General features: G+C 41.6%; 1 protein-coding gene across 2 annotated transcripts in view; it reads right to left on the reverse strand.

Moving 5' to 3' along the window:
- PPP2R2B (protein phosphatase 2 regulatory subunit Bbeta) overlaps positions 1-20,103 on the reverse strand; it is a 512,526-nt gene extending 492,423 nt beyond the window's left edge. The window contains exons 1-2 of one of the 2 annotated variants that reach the window (XM_070465593.1): positions 19,977-20,103; positions 19,779-19,856 (exon numbers count right to left, since the gene is read on the reverse strand). In XM_070465593.1, coding sequence (XP_070321694.1) covers positions 19,779-19,856; positions 19,977-19,986 — 88 coding nt within the window. In that variant the 5' untranslated portion in view covers positions 19,987-20,103. The remainder of the gene's footprint in view (positions 1-19,778; positions 19,857-19,976) is intronic. The other variant, XM_070465592.1, reaches the window with a different exon arrangement.
- Positions 20,104-22,200: the final 2,097 nt, after the last annotated feature.

A 22,200-nucleotide genomic window follows, 5' to 3' on the forward strand; every position in this document is an offset into this window, starting at 1 on the left:
GGCATGCTGGAGGTGAGGGGATACGGAGCATGCGGGACGTGAAGAAAAACAATGAGCAAGGCTGGACGTATTCTGAGAACAGCGGAGCCCACTGAAGGACTTAGGGCGTCAAGTGACATGTGTGCACACGAGAAATATTCACTACTACTGCGGGTACAGGGTGAAGAACAGGCTGCAGGTGATCAAGACAAGGAGGATGGAGAAAACCAAGGAGGGTGCTTCAGCATCCAGAGAAGGAAAGATGGTACCCAAACTGGGACTGTGGCAATGGGGTGGGAGAGATCAAGAGATGTCAGAGACTGGAGCTGAGATCATTTGAAGGAAGGATGACACAGGACCGAGACTACACAAGCAAGTGTGTTTTCAGGGAAGTCAGGAAGACAGAGTCACAGAGGAAGTGTGCGTAGGCTTTTGGAGGAAGTGGAGTTGACTAAGGCTGTTGCTGATCATAAAAAAAATGAAAGAACATTTAAGGGGCTCCTGCTGAGTGCAGGTCCCTGGGCTAACGAATAATAAGCATTATCTCATTTAAGTCTGGCAACATCCCTGGGATACAGGATGTATTATTCTTAGTAAGTGCTCAAGGACACATAACTGAAAATGATGAAGCCAAGATTCAGACTCAGCTTCCCACCTCCAGTGCCCACTGTCTGAACCACCACATATCAGCATTATTAATTCCCTTGAGCTGTTCACTTCTAGGTTTAAATCATAGGTCTTCTGGTCATTAACAAGTTCTAGAGGAATCACCACCTCACTTAAACTCTTTGAATCTCAGTTTCTTCAGCCAAAATCTGGGTATTAGAAATACCTCCTTCACAGAGTTGGTACAATGATTGTGTGTGTGTGTGTGTGTGTGTGTGTGTGTGTGTGCGTGCTAAGTTGCTTGTCATTCCAACTGTTTGTGACCCTATGGACTTGTAGCCCATCAGGTTCCTCTTTGTCCATGGGATTCTCCAGGCAAGAATACTGAAGTGGGTTGCTATGCCGTTCTCTAGGTATAATGATTAAATTAGTCCTAATAATAATAATGAGAGAGCAAGCATTTATTGATGCTGACTATATTCCATGCTGTATTATGAATACTTTATATGTATTATCTCCCTTGAAGTAGCTTCTTGGTCTCTATATTGTAGATGAGGAAACAGAGGCACAGACCGATTAAATGCATCCTCTGAGCTAAGTAACTGGGATGTAAACATTCTCGCGCATTTCTGAAGCCTGTGTTCTTCACTGCTATGTCAAGCTGCCTCTACTAAAAAGTCAGATCTTAGAAACTACTTGATAGGCCAAGAGCCTAGTATCTGGGAAACTATACTTGCTTGGTACAATTTCTAATCAACTTAAAATTTATCACATTTCTGATAAGTGCCAGGCACTGCTTTAGGCAGACAAAATAGACATGGACCCTGTCTTAATGCCTTTGTTAGGTTTCTGGAAAGTCATTTCTAGTCAGCTGTTTTTCCATTGTCAGGCCACTGCTGTCCAGATGAAGTTGGGACATATCAGCGTTTTATATGGAAGGTTCAGATGAGGCTGAGGGACCGGGCTTCATCAGAAATTAATCCAGAGTGCTAAGCCAAACTTTTGAGATGATTGATCTGACTTTGCCCAAAAGACCCTGAAGAGACCCTTGGAGGGGCTGCTGACCTCCTTCTTCCCATCTTTATGCACCTTTGTGAGGCAAGGAGCCAGTATTTCAGTGTCTAGGTAAAAGAAAACAACTGGCTCACAGAGGAGTCAGGAACATTTATCTCACAGACGTTTGGCGGCCAGATGTCAGGGACCACAGATTCATGGCATTTTTTAACTGGAAAGGAGATCAGAGGGCTAATCTAACCTCGCAGTGTGACAGGGGAACCTGAGTGGTGGATGGTAACTTGGAGATGGAAACTTGTAGCTTTGCTTATGTTATGTTTTCTTTCTGCACCCCAGCTCCCCCATCTATGCCATGTGGAGATGAGACGTGACCCTCAGCCTCGCTTCACACTACAGTGTGGTATGAACCGAAGAGTTCAAATCACAGTTACCTATTTGCTCACAGACATAATATGGACAAATAATGCTTTGATTAGGAGTAACGAGTATTACAGCTTCCCTGGTGGCGCAGATGGTAAAGAATCCACCTGCAATGCGGGAGCCTGGGTTCGATCCCTGGGTTGGAAAGATCCACTGGAGGAAGGCATGGCAACCCACTCCAGTATCCTTGTCTGGAGAATCCCCATGGAGGAGCCTGGAAGGCTACAATCCATGGGGTGGTGAAGAGTCGGCCACCACTGAGTGACTAAGCACAGCATAGCACAATGAATATTAACAAATTGCTCATGTTTGTTGATAATATGGAGGCAATTGGCTATCTACAATTGCCTTCCCACTGTTATGGCATTATGTAGGTAGAAACTGAGTCCAGAATCTTCTATAGACCTTTATTGCTCTTCCCAAAGATAAGGCTTGTGTTTGCAACCATGTGTAAGTAATCCTTTTAGTAAATACATGAGACTGATGAACATTTTAAATTCACGTTGAAAAAAATGTATCAAATTTACCAAATATAAAATATTAAAGAAATAATTATCTGGATGGTGGGATGACAGGTTATTTTTATTTTCTTATAGTCTGTGCTCTCTCATTAGCATAATAGCTAACATTTACTTAGTAATTACTTGGTGTCAGGTTCTGTGCTGTATGTGGTTGATTTACTGCTCATGACAAGTCTATAAAGGAGAAAACTACTTACCTGCCCCCCACCCCTCATTTTACAGAGGAGAAAAGTAAAGTTCAGTCAAAACAACTTATGTAACTTATTTAAAGGGGCATAGAATGTGGTGCCACTGGGATTCAAACCCAGGCTATCTGTTTAGAGTTCATGCTTTTAACTCTGGTAAATCCATTCTTCCTGATTCCTCAAGTCTGTATTAGAGATACTGAGTATCATTTTATTTGAAAAGAAATGCAGCTATTGAGTTGGCCAAAAAGTTTGTTTGAGTTTTTCTGTGAGATCTAATGAAAAAACCCAAATGAACTTTTTGGCCAACCCAATATTTAAAATCCCAACAGTACATGAACCATGAACTTCCAGATGTTCAAAGTAGATTTAGAAAAGGCAGAGGAACAAGAGATCAAATTGCCAACATCTGCTGGATCATCAAACAAGCAAGACAATTCCAGAAAAACATCTACTTCTGCTTTACTGACTATGCCAAAGTCTTTGACTGTGTGGATCACAACAAATCGTGGAAAATTCTTCAAGATATGGGCATACCAGACCACCTGACCTGCCTCTTGAGAATCTGTATGCAGGTCAAGAAGCAACAGTTAGAACTGGACAAGGAACAACAAACTGGTTCCAAATCGGGAAAGCAGTACATCAAGGCTGTATATTGTCACCCTGCTTGCTTAACTTATATGCAAAATACATCATATGAAATACCAGGCTGAATGAAGTACAAGATGGAATCAAGACTGCCGGGAGAAATATCGATAACTTCAGATATGCAGATGACATCACCTTATGGCAGAAAGCGAAGAACTACAGAGCCTCTTGATGAAAGTGAAAGAGGAGAGTGAAAAAGTTGGCTTAAAGGTCAACATTCAGAAAACTAAGATCATGGCATCCAGTCCCATTGCTTCATGGCAAATAGATGGGGAAACAATGGAAACAGTAAGAGACTTTATTTTGGGGGGGCTCCAAAATCACTGTAGATGGTGACTGCGGCCATGAAATTAAAAGGTGCTTGCTCCTTGGAAGAAAAGTTATGACCAACCTATATGCAGCATATTAAAAAGCAGAGACATTACTTTGCCAACAAAGGTCCATCTAGTCAAAGCTGTGGTTTTTCTAGTAGTCATGTATGGATGTGAGAGTTGGACTATAAAGAAAGCTGAGCGCCAAAGAATTGATGGTTTTGAACTGTGGTGTTGGAGAAGACTCTTGAGAGTCCCTTGGACTGAGAGATCCAATCAGTCAATCCTAAAGAAAATCAGTCCTGAATATTCATTGGAAAGACTGATGCTGAGGCTGAAACTCCAATGCTTTGGGCACCTGATGCAAAGAATTGACTCATTGCAAAAGACCCTGAGGCTGGGAAAGATTGAAGGCAGGAGGAAAGGGGGATGACAGAGGATAAGATGGTTGGATGGCATCACCGACTCGATGGACCTGAGTCTGAGCTGGTGAGCTGCCATCAGTCCATGGGGGTCACAAAGAGTCGGACACGACTGAGCGATTGAATTGAATTGAATATTTAAAAAGTTAAAGCTAATTGGTATTTTGCTGTTGCTGTTTGTTTTTTCTTTATTTGCATGGGGAAGATAAAGTTTGTGAATTACTTTTTCAGTTTTAGCTTCATGAATTGGTTTAAGGTGCTATTAAATGACAATATTTTGTAAAGACAGCTTATCTTTAGAAAGCTGCAAATTACTTATTGAAATACATTCTCAGATACATCTCATGAGAAGCTGTACTTTACATCAATCATAGACTAATAAAAAAGAGGAATGTAAATTCTCATGCATGTGTGAATGGTAAGTTGTAGAAAATTATCATCCATTTTCCTTAGAAAATAGGCACATGGCATCAATATTTGGAAGTCATTATTGCTTGAATACTGTTTGCATAGACCTGTCAGCATTGAAATTGCCTGATATATTTGATGAATGGCGTAGAGTAGGCTCACACCAAGAATTGACTTGTGCCATAATGTGGGGGAAGGTTGTTTTAAACCGTGATCAGAAGAATCACTCCTGAAAAACAGGTAATCATGATTCTTAAAGAGCTGACAAACATTCGCAAATGCCTAGCATGGTAAAGAGTAAAATTAAAAAAAAAAACAGATCCCTCCATTCCCTGAACTATATATAAACAAAGGATGCCTCAGTTCTGTAGACTCCCCAATTAAAGTGATCTCAACAATGCCTTGAAAGTAAAATTCTAGGCACTGACTAAAATTAAATTTTACTAGTTCCTACTGTGAACTACTCCTGTCCTCAGCAAAGAGACCACAGTGAGCTCCAGACCACAGGTAACGTTGAACTCTGAGAGGTGAGTATGCAGACCTCGGGGTTGAATGTAAAACAAAACAAGCACATGACAAAAAAGCTTGAGTTTGAGATGAGATTTAACTTTCTCAATACAACTTTAGGGAAAGTTCCATTTACTGAAGTTCTCCATTGGGGTGAAACACTCTAGGCTTTGTTGGAAGGTCAGATGGCCAATTCTCCATTTTATTACTAGTTCTAACAACATCAGGGTACTCCCATACTTAAAAACCTCCAATGGCTGTAACATCCAGAAAAGGACACGAAGTAATTGCCATGGATTTCAAGGCCTCTCCTGAACCTGTTGCTGCTTCCCTCACGACCTCATCCTTCCCCCACCCACCACTCCCATCATTCTGGTCTTCCTTCTGGTCATGCTAAGTTTGCTTCTGCCTCAGGACCTTTGCACTTACTGTTCCCTGGGTCAACACAGTATTCCAACACATCTTTTGAACCTGGCTTCTGCTCATTATCTGGGTCTCACCTCTAAAAAAATCCTCACAGAACAACCATGAGAAGTGGTGTTCCCCATCACCTCATGCAGCCACAACCCCAAGACCACATTTTATATTCTTTACAGCTTGTCACCATCTGAAATTACCCTGTGCTTCCAAAAGCTTGCTTTATTCATTGTCTTTCTCACTCACTACAATGAAAGTGCCATAACACAAAAGACCTTGGTTATTTCAAGTACTGCTGTATTTTCAACAGCTAGTACCCAATATTTACCAAACAAGTAGCTGAGTGAAATTCAATATTCTTACCCCAATCAGACTATTATAAAGGTACCTACACTCTTCTTCTTTTTTTTTTAAAAGAAGCTCTACCTAATAAATTAAAAATAAACACTGAAGAAAGAGCCATAATGCTTCCTTGAAACCTTGAACACAAAACCACATACCACTCCACAGTGTCCATATGCTTAATTATTTATTCTCAGCTTTTAAATTCCATTGACAAATAACACAGGGAATAAGCTGGCATGATGCTGAGCCTGCTTAATTAGTAACACAAGAAGAAAACAAAAGGCAAGTTGTCATCTCATACATCCAGATACCAGCTTTAAGGAAGTCAACCCACAGTAGCTTGGCCTTTGGATTTACTGGAGCCCAAAGTGTCTGAACTCCGGGAGTTGGTGATGGACAGGGAGGCCTGGTGTGCTGCAATCCATGGGGTTGCAAAGAGTGGGACACGACTGAGTGACTGAACTGAATTGCATGTTATACAAAGAACTAGCCAATGAACTTCTACCCTTTGCTCAGCGGTGACACTGGTAGCGAAGAACGCGCCTGTCAATGCAGGAGCCGTAAGAGACACAGGTTTGGTCCCTGGGTCAGGAAGATGCCCTGGAGGAGGGCATGGCAACCCAATCCAGTATTCTTGCCCAGAGAATCCCATGGAGAGAGGACTCTTGCCGGCTACAGTCCATGGCGTTGCAGAGAGTCAGACATGACTGAAGCAACTCAGCACGCATTCAGCAACAGAACTCATCTGCCTCTGCTTCCTGTAGTTGACACGGTTCCTGCTGGAAAGCCCAGATTTTATCATAGTATCTTCTAGCTGGAGATGATCATGCTGTTTCAAGTTCCTGTACAAGCCTGATCTGTGTAGGACAGCTAGGCTAATCCCATTCTCCTTGTTAATGTTGGTTGAGAAGTGGGTATATGACTCAGACTGAGGCCAAAGGGCCATCATAAGAAATTGTTAGGGACCCTGCAAAAGAATTGTAAAAAACAAAACAAAAAAACCCACAACAATGTCTTTACACCAGAATTTGTTGTGTCTGAGTATGATGCCCTAAATGGACTGCAGTTGTCTTGGGACAAAGCTGACATTCTAAGAGCAGTAAAGCAGGGAGATGGAGAGAATCTGAGTCCTGTATGCTACACTCCAGCCAGGGAATTAATCAGCTCTGGGGGACACGTGCCTCATGGCTTATCTTGTGAAAAACTGACATGACAATGACCTAAGCTCAACTCTGCTCTTTGCTTCTGATCTTGGCACCTTACCATTTATTATTGACCTGCTATTTACATGAGTATTTTGTGACTAGTAGTTCTCTACCTCATTCAAGCAGAAGTCCATCAGGTCTGTAAAATGGTCTCTAAGGCCCCGACCTGCACCTGCTTTTCCTTATCTCTGTCTTCACCTCCCACAACTTCTCCCTTTGGTCATTCAACTCCAGCCTCACTACTCTAAAGCCTTTGACTGTGTGGATCACAACAAACCATGGAAAATTCTTAAAGAGATGGGAATACCAGACCACCTGACCTGCCTCCTGAGAAACCTGTATGCAGGTCAAGAAGCAACAGTTAGAACCAGACATGGAAAAATGGACTGGCTCAAAATTAGGAAAGGAGTACGTCAAGACTGTATATTATCACCTTGCTTATTTAACTTATATGCAGAGTACATCATGTGAAATTCTCAGACTGGATGAAGCACAAGCTGGAATCAAGATTTCCAGGAGAAATATCAATAACCTCAGATATGCAGATGACACCACCCTTATGGCAGAAAGTGAAGAGGCACTAAAGAGACTCTTGATGAAAGTGAAAGAGGAGAGTGAAAAAGCTGGCTTAACACTCAACATTCAGAAAACTAAGATCATGGCATCTGGTCCCATCACTTAATGCAAATAGATGGGGGAAAAGAATGGAAACTGTCAGGCTTTATTTTCTTGTGCTCCAAAATCACTGCCAATGGTGACTGCAGCCATGAAATTAAAAGACGCTTGTTCCTTGGAAGAAAAGTTATGATCAACCAAGACAGCATATTAAAAAAGCAGAGATATCACCCTGCTGACAAAGATCCATGTAGTCAAAGCTATGGTTTTTCCAGTAGTCATATACGAATGTGAGAGTTGGACTATAAAGTCTGAACTCTGAAGAACTGATGCTTTTGACTTGTGGTGGCTGGAGAAGATTCTTGAGAGTCTCTTGCAAAGAGATCCAACCAGTCCATCTTAAGGGAAATCAACCCTGAATGTTCATTGGAAGGACTGATGCTGAAGCTGAAACTCCAATACTTTGACCACCTGATGCGAATAACTGACTCATTGGAAAAGACCCTGATGCTGGGAAAGAGTGAAAGCAGGACGAGAAGAGGGTGACAGAGGATGAGATGGTTGGAGAGCATCAATGACTCATTAGTTTGAGCAAACTCCAGGAGATGGTGAGGGACAGGGAAGCCTGGTGTGCTACCATCCATGGGGTCACAAAGAGTCGGACATGACTGAACAACAACAAAGCCTCATGTCTAGTCCCTGAACATAACAGACAAGTTCTTACCTCGGGGCATTTATACTGACCGTTACCTCTGTCTGGAACTTGCTTCTGCAGACATCCACATGACTTGCTCTCTTACCTTCTTCATCTCATTGCCAAAATGTTACCTTTTGCATGACTTCTTGATCATCCTATTTAAAAGTGAACACCCACATCCCTAGACCCTCCGTTGTTCTACTTTCCGCAAATGCACTTATAACTTTATAGCTTATATTCCACTTACTTTATCTATTGTCTATCCCTTCTGCTACTGAATCTGCAAGGCCTAGAATGCCTACAACTCAGAAGGTACTGAGTAGGTATACAGGAACTAAAGAGGAGGTAATAACTCTTGCACTGTCCCATAAGTTTTGAGATGCATCTTCCTGTTGCAGGGAAATGCATCTTGAGGGAAGAATTTCCCTTGAGCTGCCATGTGACCAGTGCCCTGAATTCTCAAGACTGTCAACCATGTTTTAAATTCACAGTTAGCGCTTCTAGAACACGGTACTCCCAACCCCAAAGCCACTATCAATCTATATTGTGTATACTGGGCAATCTATATTGCTCAATCTATATTGAGCAGAAGAAAAATCGCTGGTATAGGATTCAAAAGTTTACTTTCTGGTCTCTAGGAGACCATGGACAATTTAAAATTTATTTCTATCTGTCTTAATCTTTTTATCTCTATGAGGAATAATCTATCTACTATCAGTAATATCTATACTATCTCTTTTATCTCTGCAATATGAGATTATAAAACCTACTCTAGTTATTTCCCATGGGGATTTTAAGAAATAAATAACTCATACATGTTAAAAGCAGAAAAGTGCTATGTGTATAAATGATGAGTTGTTTCAAATGAGCTATTTCATTCCCCTGTAAACATTCATTAGTGTTGCATTAATGGTAACCATGATTTTTTTTTTGCTTTGTTGATATTTATTACTTGCTGAAGGCCCTATTCATTAAGTAATCACTGAGCCCCTTCTTGGTACCAGACTATTTTCCAGGGACGCACCATCACCACAGTTAAGAATACAAACTCTGAGGTCAGACAGGTGTGCTACTGGAGTAGGTTAGTAAACTTTTTGTTGTTGTTTAGTTGCTAAGTTGTGCCCAACTCCAACTCTTTGCAACCCTATGGACTGTAGTCCACCAGGCTCCTCTGTCCATGTGATTTCCCAGGCAAGAACACTGGAGTGGGTTGCCATTTCCTTCTCCAGGGGATCTTCCTGACCCAGGGATTGAATCTGTGTCTCCAGCCTTGGCAGGTGGATTCTGTACCACTGAGCCACCAGGGAAGCTCCAGATCATTAAATTTTCAGAGTCTCAATTTCCTTCACTCTAAAACGAGATTAAGTGGCCTTGTATCTTATTGTTGTGGCAAAAATTAAATGAGATTGTATATTTAAAGTTATTATAGAACCTGGCCCAGTGATGTCTGATTAAATAGAACTATCATTATTATTACTCTACTGTGGCCAAGTATTGTGCAGTACTTTTCAAGATCTTGTCAACAAAGCTTCAGGGGTGGGGGTAAGGAATGGGCTGAGACTCCATGGACTGTAGCCCTCCAGGCTCCTCTGTCCATAGAATTCTCCAGGAAAGAATACTGGAATGGGTAGCCATTAACTTCTCCAAGCGATCTTCCTGACCCCGGGATTGAACCTGGGTCTCCTGCATTGCAGGCAGATCCTTTACTGTCTGAGCCACTAGGAAAGCCTAAATAAACCTAAATAAAACTTGGGTCTATGTGTTTAAGAAGCCTGGCTAGTTCCTGTTCCTTTCTTTGATCTAAGATTGGCCGGCAGTTACCATAGCAACCCTCCCCGGCCACCCTCTGCCACTCCACCGTGGGTTGAGCTAGGTGGCTTACTATTTCTCTAGTCCATTCCACACTCACCCGGATTGCAATTGACAACCATTTGTTGCTATCCCTCAGGAGAGTGTAAATGGCTCACAGGAGGGGAGAAATGGGGTCTTGTTCCCCCCAGCTGGTACCTGACACATAGTGTTCAGTTCAGTTCAGCCACTCAGACATGTCTGACTCTTTGCAACTCCCTGGACTGCAGCACGCCAGGCCTCCCTGTCCATCACCAACTCCTGGAGTTTACTCAGACTCATGTCCATTGAGTCAGTGATGCCATCCAACCATCTCATCCTCTGTCGTCCCCTTCTCTTTCTGCCTTCAATCTTTCCTAGCATCAGGTTCTTTTCAAATGAGTTGGTTCTTCGCATCAGGCGACCAAAGTATTGGAGTTTCAGCTTCAACATCAGTCCTTCCAATGAATATTCAGGACTGATTTCCTTTAGGATGGACTGACTGAATCTCCCTGCAGTCCAAGGGACTCTCGAGAGCCTTCTCCAACACCATCCTTATGGCAGAAAGAGAAGAACTAAAGAGCTTCTTGATTAAAGTGAAAGAGGAGAGTGAAAAAGTTGGCTTAAAACTCAACATTCAGAAAACTGAGATCATGGTATCTGGTCATATCACTTCATGGCAAATAGATGGGGAAACAGTGGAAACAGTGACAGACTTTATTTTTCTGGGCTCCAAAATCACTGCAGATGGTGACTGCAGCCATGAAATTAAAAGACACTTGCTCCTTGGAAGAAAAGCTATGATCAACCTAGGCAACATGTTAAATAGCAGAGACATTATTTTGCCAACAAAGGTCCATCTAGTAAAAGCTGTGGTTTTTCCAGTAGTCATGTATGGATGTGACATTCGGACTATAAAGAAAGCTGGGTGCTGAAGAATTGATGCTTTTGAACTGTGGTGTTGGAGAAGACAAATAGCAGGTTCTCCATAAATATTTGCTGAGGAAACACATTCAAAGTGACTGACATCTGGGCAGGGGTGAAAGGGACAGCCATGGAGCTTTTTCTCTTTCTTGGCTCAGAAAGATTTTGTTACCTAATGCTTACAGAGACAACAGGATATCTGACTTCAGTGCTGTGCAGAGGATCTGCTTCCCTTCCCCCGCAGAGCACTGCAAGCTTCCTGCGAGTCCACTTCTCACCAAGGCACCCTCGGAGCATGGCAAACCCACAGCTCTCTTGCAAAAAGACATCCTCCATCAGAGTGGAGAAAAATGCTTTCATCTCATGTCAACTTGTTCACAATCAGACCAATTTTGCTTCCAGCGGATTGGAGCCCAGTTCAAAGTACAGTTGTGTAGGAAATCCCTTTGTAGATGACTGGATGCAGAGAGGAGATTCCGGGCTTACTTTTGACTCACAGAAGAGAGGTTCTTACTTCCTTCAGTGCCTGGGGCAGAGAACTGGGCTGCACAGTAACCTTGTATTTATTGGCACTCGGACTTCCCTTAAAAAGCATTCAAAATACGCTCACATATGCTCTCTGCTCTGCTCTCACAATAGCCCCCTGATGTCAGGAAAGAACAAACAATTTCTGTTTGTCTCTTGTGTAGTTTAGTGTTAGTCACTCAGTTGTGTCTGACTCTGTGACCCCACGCAACCCCATGGACTGTAGCCCGCCAGGCTCCTCTGTCCATGGGATTTCCCAGTCAAGAGTACTGGAGTGGGTAGCCATTCCCTTCTCCAGGGGATCTTCCCTGATGCAGGGGTTGAACCGGGGTCTCCTGCATTACAAGCAGGAAAGACCTATGGTAAAGTTATTTGGGATGCCTGTGAAATTTGCGAGGTTTTTAATGGCATCTCAGACATTCTGAACCAGAATCGGTAAGGGGAGGACCTTGAAATATGCATTTTAACATTGTCCTCAGGTGATTCATATGGGCTTCCCATGTGGCTCAGTGGTAAAGAATCTGCCTGTCGATGCAGGAGATGCGAGTTTGATCCCTGGGTCAAGAAGATTCTCAGGAGGAGGAAATGGCAATCCACTCCAATATTCTTGCCTGAAGAATCCCATGGACAGAGGAGCCTGGTGGGTTACAGTTCTTGGGCTCAGAGAGTCAGACATGACAGCATGCAAGCATGCACGCACGTCAGGTGATTCATATGCACAATAATATTTGAAAATCATTCAGTGACCTAAGGTCACTAACTGGGTAGCTTCACCCACCCTAAAGTTAAAGATAACTGACTTCAAATTACAGCTCGATTCATAACCCTATATTGGTGGCTTGAGGTTGTTGAACCAGGAAGTGTCTGTCCCAAAACAAGAGTTCTCCTTCCCTAAAGTAGAGGTTTTTATCACAGATGCCACTGCATACATCCAGAAGTGGGAGAAGCAAGGCCAGAAAGGATCTATCTTATATCAATTAGGCTAAGATCTGTGAGGTAACACAACAATCACCCTGTGCCGTTTATGTGGCATAAACATTTAAGATAGGTTATCTGTCAATCACAGGCTTCTTTCCATAAAATGAGAGGGTCGCAGTCTTTACACTGCTTTGAGATAACCCAATCAGTCTTTTTCTTTCTGGATGACAGCAGAGAGTCATGATGACTGAAGGGAAGCTGAAAAATCATTCCTATGATCCTCACATTTCTCAAACATCAAAGTAAAGATCTGACATTCTTGCAAATGTTCTAGGTAGAGGAGTCCTGTTTTGTTAGAAAGGTCCTCACTATCATCAATTTTTACTTTAGGGTATATCACATATATCAGTAGCCAAACTGATATTTTTCTTTCACGAGGCAACTAACACACTAGTAAAGTAATGTTCAAAATTCTTCAAGCCAGGCTTCAGCAATATGTGAACCGTGAACTTTCAGATGTTCAAGCTGGTTTTAGAAAAGGCAGAGGAACCAGAGATCAAATTGCCAACATCCGCTGGACCATCGAAAAAGCAAGAGAGTTCCAGAAAATCATCTATTTCTGCTTTATTAACTATGCCAAAGCCTTTGACTGTGTGGATCACAATAAACTGTGGAAAATTCTTAAAGAGATGGGAACACCAGACCACCTGACCTGCCTCCTGAGAAACCTGTAGGCAGGTTAGGAAGCAACAGTTAGAACTGGACATGGAACAACAGACTGGTTCCAAATAGGAAAAGGAGTACGTCAAGCCTGTATATTGTCACCCTGCTTATTTAACTTATATGCAGAATACATCATGAGAAACACTGGGCTGGAAGAAGCACAAGCTGGAATCAAGATGGCCAGGAGACACATCAATAACCTCAGATGTGCAGATAACACCAACCTTCTGGCAGAAAGTGAAAAAGAATTAAAAAGCCTCTTGATGAAAGTGAAAGAAGAGAGTGAAAAAGTTGACTTAAAGCTTAACATTCAGAAAACTAAGATCATGGCATCCAGTCCTGTCACTGGATAGTCCTGTCACTATTTGCCATGGCAAATAGATGGGGAAACAGTGAAAACAGTGGCTGACTTTATTTTTCTGGGCTCCAAAATCACTGCAGATGGTGATTGCAGCCATGAAATTAAAAGATAGTTGCTCCTTGGAAGAAAAGTTATGACCAACCCAGACAGCATATTAAAAAGCAGAAACATTACTTTGCCAACAAAGGTCCATCTAGTCAAAGCTATGGTTTTTCCAGTAGTCATATATGGATGTGAGTGTTGGACTATAAAGAAAGCTGAGCACCAAAGAATTGATGTTTTTGAACTGTGATGTTGGAGAAGACTCTTGAGAGTCCCTTGGACTGCAAAGAGATTCAACCAGTCCATCCTAAAGGAGGTCAGTCTTGGATGTTCATTGGAAGGACTGATGCTGAAGCTGAACCTCCAACAATTTGGCCACTGAAGCAAAGAGTTGATTCGTTAGAAAAGACCCTGAGGCTGGGATAGATTGAGGGCAGGAGGAGAAGGGGATGACAGAGGATGAGTTGGTTGGATGGCATCACCAACTCAAGGGACATGAGTTTGAGTAAACTCCTGGTGATGGACAGGGAGGCCTGGTGTGCTGCGGTTCATGGGGTCGCAAAGAGTCGGACATGACTGAGTGACTGAACTGAACTGAACTGAAGGCAGCTGAATCAGTAGACTGCCTCATCCTTCCCTCTACGACTTGTCTTTTTTGGAAGGGTCAGGAAAGGAGGTTATTGCCATGCAGAAAATAAGAACACAATGTTTATTTCTCATGAATAAGATGAAATGACCTATACTGATAGGTGTTTAAAAATTGTAGAATGAGGAACAAATAAAAAATCCTAGAATTGTAGTGGCAGAAAGAAAATGCTTATATATGACAGCTAAGAAAAAACCCCAAGAAATCCCACCAGATATTTCTGACTTCTCACACACAGACTCATGTGCAACATCTCAAGAAATTGTCTCATGTCCAGTGTAGCCTATTTCCAGAATGTAAAGTGTTCCTAGGATGATGTAGTATAAAACTGCATGAGATGAAATCAGGTATTATTAACATAAGAAATGTGCATCCTAGGCAAGTCAAACACAAGACTTGCACATGCAGAATCAGAAACTCTGAATCTTCCAAGAACTAAAGTAAGTGAATAACGCTTAGACAGCAACTGCCAGCAAGAGGGAAAGCTTCAGGTCACAGACAAGTTGTTGGGTGACTGCACGTCAAATGATCTGTATGACATATGTGGTCTCCTCCAGCTCAGTGGTTCCAAATATCATCTAGTTGCTGATGCCACCCTGCCTCTCAGCTCCATCTCCCATTCCTTCTCCAAAGAGCCACATTCACATTTCCTTCTTAGTATCTATCCCTGAGTGTCTTACAGACATTTCACACTTATGCTCAAAAGGAAGCTCTTGATCTCTCTACAGAAAGGAGTTTAGGACATGCAACCTCAAAGCATGCTACTTTGATATATTGACTATTGATTATTTTGAGCTGAAGTCATTTGAAAAACAGCACATGTAGGAAGAGGCTTTCTCTGAATTCTCTTTATCTACGTAAGACAGATTCTCCAAAAGGAACTCATGGTCACATTATAAGTCCCCTCCCTGGGAATCTTGTCAACCAGGGAAGATTGACTTATCACAGATAGACTTATTACAGGAGAGAAGATTAGGGGACACCACTGTACAGAAACTTTGTCACAAAGTCTCTTCTCTTCCATCTAAGAAATCATTCGTCTTTCCTAAAAATCATTATTCTCCTCTAAGAGGCCTACATCCTTTCCCCCTCCCCTGTTAAGATCGTATTTGTTGTTCAGTCGCTAAGTTGTGTCTGACTCTTTGTGACCCCATGGACTGCAGCATGCTAGGCTCCTCTGTCCTTCACTATGAAGACGGTATATAAACCATGCTCCTTCATGGATCTGATGACAAAGGGGCTTACATAACTCAGTGAAGCTATAAGCCATGCTGTGCAGGGCTACCCAAGATGGGTCATAGTGGAGAGTTTTGACAAAACATGGTCCACTGGAGGAGGGAATGGCGAACCAGTCCAGTATTCTTGCCATGAGAATCCCATGAACAGTATGATAAGGCAATAAGATGGTAGGTAAACTCTCAAATCTCACTGCCTTTTTAGTATTCACTTTTTTCACCTGGGTTGCCCCATGCACATAGTCAAAGTTCATGCATCTGTATATGTTTTCTCCTGTTGATCTGCCTGCTGCTAGTTTATTTCACAGATGCATGAGCATTAGAGAGGGGTGGGAATCCCCAAACATGCTTCATTTCCACATTTCTCACAGTCTCAATAACTTGTGCCCAGGCTCAAGGCCAAAACCTGGGAGCTCTCTTAATTCCCTACTTTACCTCTCCCTTAGAGTCCACTTTCTTACCCCCAGAATATATACTGAGTCTCTTCCTCTCATCATCTACAACTTCTCCTCACTAATAAAGCCACATTGCCTCTCATCAGAATTCTGATAAGAACTATTTCAATAGTAACCTCAAATACATGAGATTTCAGTCTCTTGTATTCAAAGCACTTTAGTCTTTAACAAAGCACTTTGTCTTTAGCTCACCTTGCCCTTATCATATTTGTTGATGTAATGCCTTATTCTCCTGTACCAATGCCTATTTCCCCTTAAATGGTGCATTCATTGAAAGCTTGGACTATATTTATCTTTATAACACTTTCACTTTCTGGGGTGGTGCCTTAGGTCTAATGAGTGCTCACTAAATTTATTGTTGGACTTATAGTTCAGTTCAGTCACTCAGTCATATCCAACTCATGGACTGCAGCATGCCAGGCTTCCCTGTCCATCGTCAACTCCTGGAGCCTACTCAAACTTCTGTCCATCGAGTTGGTGATGCCATCCAACCATCTTATCCTCTGTCATCCCCTTCTTCTCCCACCTTCAATCTTTCCCAGCATCAGGGTCTTTTCCAACGAGTCGGTTCTTTGCATCAGGTGGCCAAAGTATCAATCATCTAATAGCCTACTAAATAATTTGGAATGTGAAAAAAATTTAGCCTACTAGTTGATACTCATGATATACCTTTAATTAAATCAGCAGTAACAGTGCCAAGCTGAGCCATATTGATCTTTGAAAAATAAATTAGTAATACTGATCCTTTCTTTATTAAGCATTTTGATATTTTGTTCATCATGGATTCTTCTCAGTAATTTTGGTTTTTAAAAAATACTGAATTAAAATATCGATCTGTATTTTTGTCACTTTACCTAATATCAGCCCTGCCTTTATAAAACAGTAATAGCAGGTAATGTGATCTGAGCATCTTATAACAACCTAGATTTCATAGTCACCTAGCCCTCACACCATCCTAATTGATACCTATATTATTAGCTTCATTTTGCAGACAAGGGAACTTAAGCACAGGGACATTAAGTGACTTGGCAAAGGTTACCAGCTAGAAAGCAGTAGAAATGGAACAGAAAAATCATTCATAGAAAAAAGTAAAGTGGGAGGGAAATATATATTATTTATATGTGGAATCTAAAAATAATACAAATGAATCTATATAAAAATAGATACAAACTAGTATTCATCATTCATAAAATAGATAAACAACAAGGATTTACCTTATAGTACATTATATTCAATATCTTGTAACAACCTATTATATTCAATATCTTGTAACAACCTATAATGGAAACATAATCTAAAGAAAAGTGTATAACACTGAATCACTTTCTTAGTTTAAGTACACCTTAAACTAACACAATATTCTAAGTCAATGATACCTCAGTTTTTTAAAAAAGGAAACTCATTAAGCAAAAAGAAAAAAGCTGAATAATTTTTATTGACTTTGAACAGTGCAGAAAACCAACTTGGATAGAGCAGTCCAATTTTAAAAAACCTAATTTTTAAGAACCTTAATTTTTATTAATTGAAGGTCACTCATTAATTCACTCAACAAATATTCAACTGCCATTTAGGTAGTATTAGTTGGACATGTTAGGGTCCAATCTGATTCTCCTCTTAAAGAGCGATTCTCCATTTTTCCACCACTTTAGAGTGATTTTTTTTTTTAAGACAAAAGTTAAGAGTGATTATCATTCTGACTCTATGATTCAATTAACAGTTAGTTCAAGTGAGTTACAGTACTTACTTATGAGCAGCAGATATTTAAACCCATCTCCTGTTCACCTGCCATGATGATTAAAAGGGCATATGTGAAAAATGCCAATTCCTGGGCCTTATTCCAACCTACAATGTGACAATCTCTGTGTTCACAACAGTGTTTAAAGAGCTGGGCTTGGGATCCTGTAGGCTGCGTTGAAACCCAGCTCACCTGTTGATTAGCTAGGGAGCCTTTGGCAAAGACTTTATTCATTATTTATTTGTTTAGCTTTAATATCTTTATAAGTTAAGTGGGAATAAATACACCTACCACTTATAAGGTTTTGGTGAGGGTTAAAATTAGAATGAAGGTCTATAATATTTTTAATAATTGCTTACAAATATTGGGTACTCACAAAGTGCAAAGCACTGTGCAAATGCTATACCTACATCCTTATTCATTTGTTTTAAGCACTTATTAGAGTAAGTCCTCCACTTACTCTACCTTGAGTAGACACTCGTAGTCCTTATAATAGGTGGGGAGCCAGTCACACAGACAAGATTTAAGTCCAGAGTCTGAGAGTAACGGATAATCTGGAACAAATCATCTAGCCTGGTGATCCCAAAAGCCAGTCCACATCCTCAGAATTATCTGATGAGCTCATTAAAATACACTGTATCACCCTGGTCATCGAAACCCTAAGTCAGTATCTCCAAGACCTGGAAGTCTCTCTTATTTAAAAAGCACAAGTGATTTGGAATCAAAGCCAAGATTTAAACCAACTGATTAACTTGAGCTTCAGTTTTCTTAAGATTCATAAGATTAGGGAGTAAGGCATTTTTCCCTTCCCTTTTTTCCTAGGGCTTAGGTCAGTGCTGCCATATAGAAGACACAAATATTTTTGATTAGATGAACATAAATTGGCCTACTAAAACCTGCTCTGTCTACTTCATAGGGGCTTTGTAAGAATTGTTTGTAAAGCTTCATTTGACTGTACATTGAAAAACTAGCAAATGCTACAGAAAACTATAATTCTACAGATTTAGTCACTAATTTATCTTAGAGTGCTTTCTCTCTTTATCCATAAATTGCTTGGTTTTACAATATCTGCCATTAATTATGTTGTGTTTCTAGAAATGAATTACAGCAAGATTGCAGATAAAATACCTCCTCCACATTACTCAAAATAATTTTTATTTAAGCAGTTTTTTACTCAGAATTATAATGCTATAGAATGACCCAAAAGTTTCCATGCATTTATGCATGTTAGTTTCCATATCCAGGTTCAGCTCTGTCAACTATTAACATCCTCACTCACTGACACTAGTTCTAGACCTGCCTTATACCACACCTGGTATCTATACCCACCATCCATGCAGTATACCCTGCTTCAGGCAATCTTTACTGCACTCTGCCACGACAAGTTAAGCTTTATTTAAAACACCCAGAAGTGCCATTCTAGTTCCTTCCAATTGCCTATCACTAAGCTGTTTTGAAACATAGACGTCTTATGGGAAAGTCTTAAAGGTCTCCAAGCTCATGCTAATAAGGGAGGAAAGTGAAGAGAATTAAATGCAAGTTCTTCAGGAGGAGGAAAAGGAATGCATTATCCCAGGTAAAGAACCTGGAATAGGATAATCTCCTGACAGCCAGAAAGGAAATTATATGCTGATATTGGGAATCAATATATCCACACTTTGTATTCAAGTCAAATCTGAATTCCTCTTTCTCCCCATACGTTTCAGGTACAGTGGCAAGTCATCTTCAACATGGAATGGAAGGATGAGATGAACATCTGACCACCTTGAAATGTTTGCTTTGAGAATCCTATAGAACAAACAGCCCATCCTGAAACAAGACTTGCCTGGTTTAGTCTCTCTCTCTGCCAACCAATTTCACTGAAAGTTTGTTTCAGCACAGCCTCATTAGTGGGAATAAAATAAGCTTCAACAGAAAAAAAAGGAGGTGGGGTAGAAAGAGATGATTAAATCCATTTCTAGCTCAGAATGCTATTCTGGGATGTGTGGGGACTTACATTCATGGACACAGAGATGAACATTTCAGATCTGGAACCAACTCAAACCCAAAGGAGGCAAGGAAAAGGGGGAGCAGGAGCTTTCTCCTACCTTCTGTGGCTCCAATCTCCACAGTGCCTTTCACCTGGCTGAAGCACCATGGTGTGTCCTGGGTGAGCGCCCCAAGTCCTGAAAGCAACACAAGGAGACACCTGGGGTTAGGTGAGGGCCCCCAGTTGTCCTGAAAAGACCAACAAGGAAAGAAACACAGAGTGTAATCTATGCACTTCTAAAAGAAGACTTGCACACCAGTTATCATCTCGGGGAGAGGAGAACCTCGTGGTTCCTAGAAGGATGCCCGGCTGCAAGTATGGCGTCCTGCAGCAAATCACAGCTCTGGCTCCTCCATCTGACTGTGCCAGGACCAGTCTGAGCTGGAGCAACCCGAGCTGTCCCTCCTCGGCCCCTGGCAGTGTCCTGGGGCAGTTACAGCCGGCCTGCGGTCACACCCTGTGTGACTGCTCCTTTTCATGGGAACGCTAAGGCTGCCCATTGTTTTCTTCCCTCCCTGATGGTGGAGGGAGAAAGAGGCAGTTTGTCAGAGGGGAGAGAGGAAAAGAAAGGCAACTTTTTTTTTTTTAAGCTGGTCTCACAGCTTGCATGGCTGAATGGCCAGTAAGGGGTCAGATACTCAGAGAACTCCCATCTCCCTTGTTCCCTTCTTGACTGCTTGCCAAAGTCGGAGCTGACTGGAGACTAGAGGAAAGTGAAACAGGATTGCTGATGGGGGGGGAGCGGTGGCTAACACAGGGCTGGGGATTCAGTGCTGACGAATGTGGTGCCTGTTTTGGTTGGTGGGGATTTCTGTTTCAAATTCGAATTGGACCTTAGGTAGGGTTAGATTTTCTGACTTACTATGACTTCCAATTCCCCAAAATATATGTATCCAATACTAATGCATATACTTATATATATATTTGTACACACACACACACAACACACATATATATATTCAAGTCAAAATGGCCCTTTTGATGAACATTTTTGGATGGCAGCAGTGGTAGTCTACTAATCAACAGCATGGATGTCCCTTTCAATTCCACTAGGCTTTACAATTAAGGGGAATATTGCATCATCAAATTTTGGGAGAGTCTATCAATTTAAGAATTTATATTAGCAGAAAAAAAAAAATCAAACATTGAAACCAAATTGACCTTTTGAAAACACACAGAGAGCTACGCAGCCACCCTCATCACCCATGACAGACTTTTCCTGGACTCCTACGTGGAAACCCTCGCTCACGTTATCACTTGAGTGGCATTGTTGCCCACCTGCTTTTCTCACTGTTGCTGACGGCATGCCAGGTGGAAGCCACACAAGGTCATTACACAGAGGATACACTCTGCAGTCAGCTGGGGTTTGTAGTTTGGCTCTGACCCGACACAAGTCCCCAGACATGACGAGTCTGTGTTTTCCATTTTAAAAATGACAGTAATAATACAGTGCCCGTCTCTTAGAGTTGTCCATTTTGAAGGCACTAGGCACAGTGAGGCAACTTAATAAAGAATATACTGGTGAAGGACCTGAAACGTTAACTAGTCAATAAAAAGGAGAAGAACTTAAGCTGAGCAAATTTCAGTTAGTCGCTATGAAGTACACACTGTGCTAAATACTTTAAATGCATTGGCCCATTCTCACGTCTCCTCTCACTACAAGGAGGGTAGTGCTAGAACCCCACCTTACAGGTGAAGAACCTGAGACCCAGGAAGTTTTCAGAACTCCTCTGAGACCATACCTAGGACGTGGCTGAGGTGGGATTTCCACTCTGGCTGTCTGAATTCCAGTATTCCCTTTTTGCCAAAGTCATCCTACCCATGAAATCCCAATATTCCCAGTGTGCCCAGGTCAGCCTGCCCACCTAATAGTCAGAGTCCTTAGGCCCAGAGAGGCTACACAGCTTGAACTGAAGTCTCACTTGGAAAGCTGAGCTAGAACACAGTTTCAGATGTTAGTAATGAAAATACCTGTCTCTCCTCTAAGACTACACAGGGCTATAATTCTCAATAAAATTAGCTTCTGGGAGAGAATACAAAGGCATTTCACAGCAACTATTAGTGTATAGAGAGGCCACAACCCACAGGCCTATTGCTGATCCTTTTCATGTTTCTGGGGCTTTCCTGGGAGCTCAGCTGGTTGAGAACCCACCTGTAATGTGGATTTCTAGCTTTCATTTCTAGCTCTGGCCTTGGATTTCAACGTTAGGCTTTCTTTGATAAGTTTCTACTCTTTCTTTCTAAGTCATGCTAGTCCTCTCTAAACTGTCAATTCTACTGTTGGGTCTGGACTGCTTCTATCTCTCAGGGAATACCGGTTACAGATAAAGTTCTTCCTGATGTTTGTCCTAGTGCACGTCCTATACCAGTGAGTCTAACTCCATACTTAAGAGTTCTGACTCTTAAGTGTAGATTCTGCATCTATGATCACGCAAAAAAAGTGCTTTAAAATAAGCAGACATATATAACTCTGAAACACA

This window comes from Odocoileus virginianus, chromosome 3 (genome assembly GCF_023699985.2).
Source record: "Odocoileus virginianus isolate 20LAN1187 ecotype Illinois chromosome 3, Ovbor_1.2, whole genome shotgun sequence".
NCBI classification, from domain to species: Eukaryota; Metazoa; Chordata; class Mammalia; order Artiodactyla; family Cervidae; genus Odocoileus; species Odocoileus virginianus.